The sequence below is a fragment of the Lactuca serriola genome, chromosome 7 (assembly GCF_051521515.1).
Source record: "Lactuca serriola cultivar US96UC23 chromosome 7, Lser_US96UC23_V15, whole genome shotgun sequence".
NCBI classification, from domain to species: domain Eukaryota; kingdom Viridiplantae; phylum Streptophyta; class Magnoliopsida; order Asterales; family Asteraceae; genus Lactuca; species Lactuca serriola.
In genome coordinates, this window is record NC_136414.1 from 24969807 (window position 1) to 24974709 (window position 4903).

Sequence of the window (4903 nt, forward strand, 5' to 3'; positions counted from 1 at the left end):
TTGTGTTTATCATAAGCTACAAAAGTCATACAAAATACAATATTTATAATAACATTGTAAATGTTATTTGGGTTATTCGGGTTATTCGGCTCCTTAATCATCTTGTACATGTTATTTGGGTTATTCGGGCCGGAACCGAATCGAATCGAATAATACCTGAATCGAATCGAACCCGTATTGCTTATTTGGTTCGGTTTTCGGTTCATATAATTACCCTTATTCGATTTTCAGTTTATTTGGGTTCGGGTCGGTTCGGTTCGGTTCCGACCCGAATAACATCCCTACATGATGTTGTACTGTTCATTAACACTAATTTGGTGTTACGTTTCCAAAGTAAAAATTGGTTTTGATTTCAACTTCTAATTTATTTATTTCTATATTATTGTTTGTCCGATAATAAGTAATATCGTTAGGGATGTCAAAAAATCCCGTGGGGTCCCCGTCCCGTTTGGGGGATTTTTTTTAAAAAAATCGGGGGCGGGGGAAAGGTTAACCCCGTTTTAATTTCGGGGGCGGGGGCGGGGGTAGGAAATCCCGCCCCGAAACCCCCATGGGGTCCCATTAATAAATTAAACATATATTTATATTTATTAATTATATAAATACAATAAACAATAATATGATTTTGAGTTTCCAAAATTCATCAAAAAACATATTTTTAAGTTGTTAGTATAATGTTTTTAAGATACCATAACATTTTTATTTTTAACATGTAAGATTCTGCTATAAATAATTATTTGTTACTTAAAAATAGCTTATTTTAGCCTAAATAATAACTTCTTTTAGCATAAAAAAAAAGGCAACCTGAAATCAATCAGGGGCGGGGACGGGGGTAATAAAAGGGATTCGGGGGCGGGGGCAGGGGTAAGAAGGCTGAACATTTCGGGGACGGGGGAACAGGAAAATTCTGGGGGCAGGGGCAGGGGTAAGAAGGCTGAACATTTTGGGGACGGGGGAACAGGAAAATTCCGAGGGCGGGGTAGGCACTCCCCGTCCCGTTTGCCCCCATTGACATCCCTAAATATCGTCACTCATGATGATAGATTATACATTACATTGATATTACATATTGTATATTAAACTTAAACTTTTATATTTCAAACTTACTTAAAAAATTAGTACTTCACAATACATTTTTTAATAGAACACATTACTCACATATACTACAATACTATTAATCTAATAAAAACACAATCAAAATACATATTGCAATGCTCATAATCTAATAAAAACACACAAATTTCTAAAACGTTTATAAACACAATGGTTGTTTAGAAAATCACAAAAGTTAGAAAAAAAAAAAGGATACTCTTTTTGGTACTAAACATAGCGTAAAGAATAGGAAACAAATTACTGTTTTCACCAAATATTATACAATTGTTATCATTTTGACACAAAAAAAATAGTATAATGGGCCCACATTATATGGCTGGCCTTTCATCCCTACTAGGGTGGTCCAAACCAGCCCACCTAGAGTCAAAAAGATTGGGCCCGTACTAGCCCAATAAAGATTGAACGTGGGCCACGGTGAGTATTAAATAACAGTTGTACTTGTACATATATAATAGCAAGAAATGAATATAGTCAATGCTAAGTCAACATATAAAAAGTCAAAAGGAACGTACGTACTTGTTCAAGAAAGCAAAAAGGCACATTATCTTCTAGGCTAAGAAAAACCGGGTTTTAGATGCTAAATGCAAGAAATAGCATTGTAGTTTTATTAATTTGTTTATTGTTGCATCCTACTTTTAATTTTTTTTTTCTATTACAATATTTTTTTTTCTTATTTGCATATTGTAATTTAAATGGATTTTCAAAGTACGATGTTACAATAAGAAGAGATCAAGAGAAGAAAGTAGGATGCGATAATAAACAAAATTAACAAAAGTACATTGTTATTTCACTGCATTTAAGTTTAACCCCAAAATAAAAAGGAAAATTATCAATTATTAATCTATTAGATGCCCTAAAAGTCATGAATCATGCAATTATATTAGTCAATAACATCACTTTCATAAGCCTGCAAGCATAGTTGGTGCATCCAAACTCACCAAATTAATCACAGAATCTTTCAAGATTCCTTTTGTTTTTTCAACTTTCTATCAACATTTTTTTATAAATTCCATAATTTTTCATGAAAAAACATACCTTTAATGTTTGTTTTCTTCCGAATATTTAACTATCTTCGTTGATTGCTTCATCTGTCTCGATCTGAAATCCATTTTAAAATAAATCAAAAATAGACAGATGAACAAAACGTTGATAATTTAAATAGATGACTTACAGAAGTGACATTTCCCCACATCAAATCTTGTACTTCATGCATTAGATTCGGTATGATAATTACATTCTTGGTTTAATAATCACTTTGATATTAAAAACCATCATCCTCATAACCAAATTCACCATAACTAATTCCATATTTAATGCTTGATTTGTTTATTATCTCATTTATTCATATTACAAAGTTGTATTATAACAAAATATAATGTAACAACATTGTACAACGCTTAAATTGGCTCAAAATTTTCAAACTACAATTCCTTAACAAGAAGAAAAAAAAATTAAATGGTAATAGAAAATAAATGAAAGTATGATGCTATAACTGTGTATGTGTGTGTTTAATAGGTAGAGAAATGGATCTGAAAGCAGCAATGAACAAAATTTGAACTTTCTATTGACACATTACAAGGAACTTCCTATTTTTGCCAAATTTATTGCAAATGTACAACATACAAATTGACAACAAGATTTCAACCAAAATCTAAACTTTTTTTTTCTTTGTTTCTTCAACAAATTTTTGAAACATAAAGATTAGAACCCAACTGACCTCCCGATGGATCAAACACAACCTGCACCACCGAAAACCTTGATCAAACTTGATGCATTTCTCCTAATTTTTTCATTATCATCATCCAAGAACCTCAAACAAATGTCAAATGCACCTTCCTTCAATGCCTCCATACAAATTACTTCACTACTCAAACAAAGTAAATTCAATGTCATGAGTGCATATTGAACACCTCTCCAACTTCCATTTCGTATAACATGAATCAAACTCTTTACACAGCCATTAAACCTGACCATTTCATCTCTCCCTCTTTTACATTTCGCCAATAAACCCAATACTTCAACCGCCCTTTCAAGCCCGGAATTCAATGAAATCACTAAGATTTCCACCGCCCCACATTCCACCGCTCGTCTCCGGTTATCCGGAAAAGAACAAAGGGCGTAAAGAGCGGTGGCAGCTTCTTTCCTCTCGCGTCCTCCGCCCTCTCTCAAAAGCGTAACTAACCCTCTAATCGCAAAAGGGTATGCGCCGATTGTTGCTTTATTGACTTCCACAACCGCTAGACTCGTCAACACCGTTGCCGCCGTTGCCCTACAATCTGCAGACTCTCCGCCACATAAAGCAGCAATGATACTACAAATTGCACCCTCTGCCACCAAACCCACCTTGTTGTCATCATCTAAGCTCAAATTCAACAGAAATTTTAAAGCTTTCTCCTGCAAAGTAATATAATTTTTCCTCGAAATACAAGCCAGAACGGCCGCTACAGCTCCTGACTCGGTCAGCCGTTTCCGAAGCTCGAAATCGCGTTTTGAAAGCTGACAGAGCTGTTCAATCGAGACAAGCTTAGCCTCCGGCGACGACGATTTCGAAGTCAAGTTAGAAATTAGGGTTTCCGGGTCTCCTCGGTTTTGATTAGGTTTTGATAAATTGAGGGCGGTGTAGCTGGAGATAAGGCTGCGAAGGGCGTGGTTAGGGATTAAAGAAGGAGGGTCGGAGAGGGGTAATTTGGAGATAGGACAAGTACGGTGGCCTGCGTCAAGCCACCGTTGGATTGAGGAGCGGTCGAAGGTGTGGCCGGAAGAAAGGATGACCGGCTCCGACATTATCTCAAGAGAAATCGGGCATTTGAAGTCGTCTGGATAGTGGGTGGTGGTGGCGTTTGTTGTTGTTGCCATCGAGAGAAGACTCTTTGTTTCTCTTTCTCTCTCTATATCAATCTCTTTCTAGATAGTATTAGATTTCAATAAATCCATGGAGTTGAAAAAGAGGTTTATGAGGTTTAGCTTCATCTAGTTGTGAGGTGGAGGAACAAAGTTTCACAAATCCTTTTTTTTTTTTTATTCAACTCTCTCTCCCTCTCTCTCCGGTGTGCACCCTCGCCCAGGGCCCACGTCTTTGGGCAAAAATTTTAGGCTATCTAGTGGATATATATATAAAAAAAATATTATTTAAATGATTTTTATGACCTAAAGTTGGTTCAAATTCAAACTATCTCAAAAGATAAACAATTTTGTTTGTTTGTTATTGTTAATTGAACGCGTTTACAACGAAGAATAATTTTTTTTTAATCTTTATTATATTCGTCTTTTAAGGGCCTTTTTTTTTCTTTTCGCCCCGGGCCCCGTATATGTTTGGACCGGCCTTGCTCTCTCTCTCTCTCTCTCTCTCAATAATAATAATAATAACAAAATAAATAAATAAATAAACATAATCATTATTCTAAATGAATGAAACATAATTTGTAATATAATTTTTAACAGAATTATCAAAGTTAGTCAAAATCTGGCATCTTTTTGGTCTTTCGACCCTTGTCCACCATTTGCATTTCCATTTCCACTCCCACTTCCACTAGCACCATCAGTTAGTTTCACACGACAATCATGCTTCCTATGACCCACTCGATGGCATCTACAACACATCTATTCATTGTAATTTTTGTTGTCGGATCTATCGGTTCCATCAAACTTGTGTTTCTTGTTTTTTCCTTTGTTATTGGAGTTTGTTTTCTTATCTTCAACCATATAAATAGAGGGTTGTCCAGATTCAACATTTCCCTTATTTTTGGCATTCTCTTGCACCCGAAGAGATTCTTCTATGCGTAAGTGACTA

General features: G+C 35.4%; 1 protein-coding gene across 1 annotated transcript; it reads right to left on the reverse strand.

Moving 5' to 3' along the window:
* Positions 1-2655: 2655 nt before the first annotated feature.
* Positions 2656-4075, reverse strand: PUB8 (plant U-box 8). The gene has a single exon (XM_079009938.1). It carries the CDS (start codon positions 3967-3969, stop codon positions 2842-2844), a length of 1128 nt encoding a protein of 375 aa, XP_078866064.1. The 5' UTR covers positions 3970-4075; the 3' UTR covers positions 2656-2841.
* Positions 4076-4903: the final 828 nt, after the last annotated feature.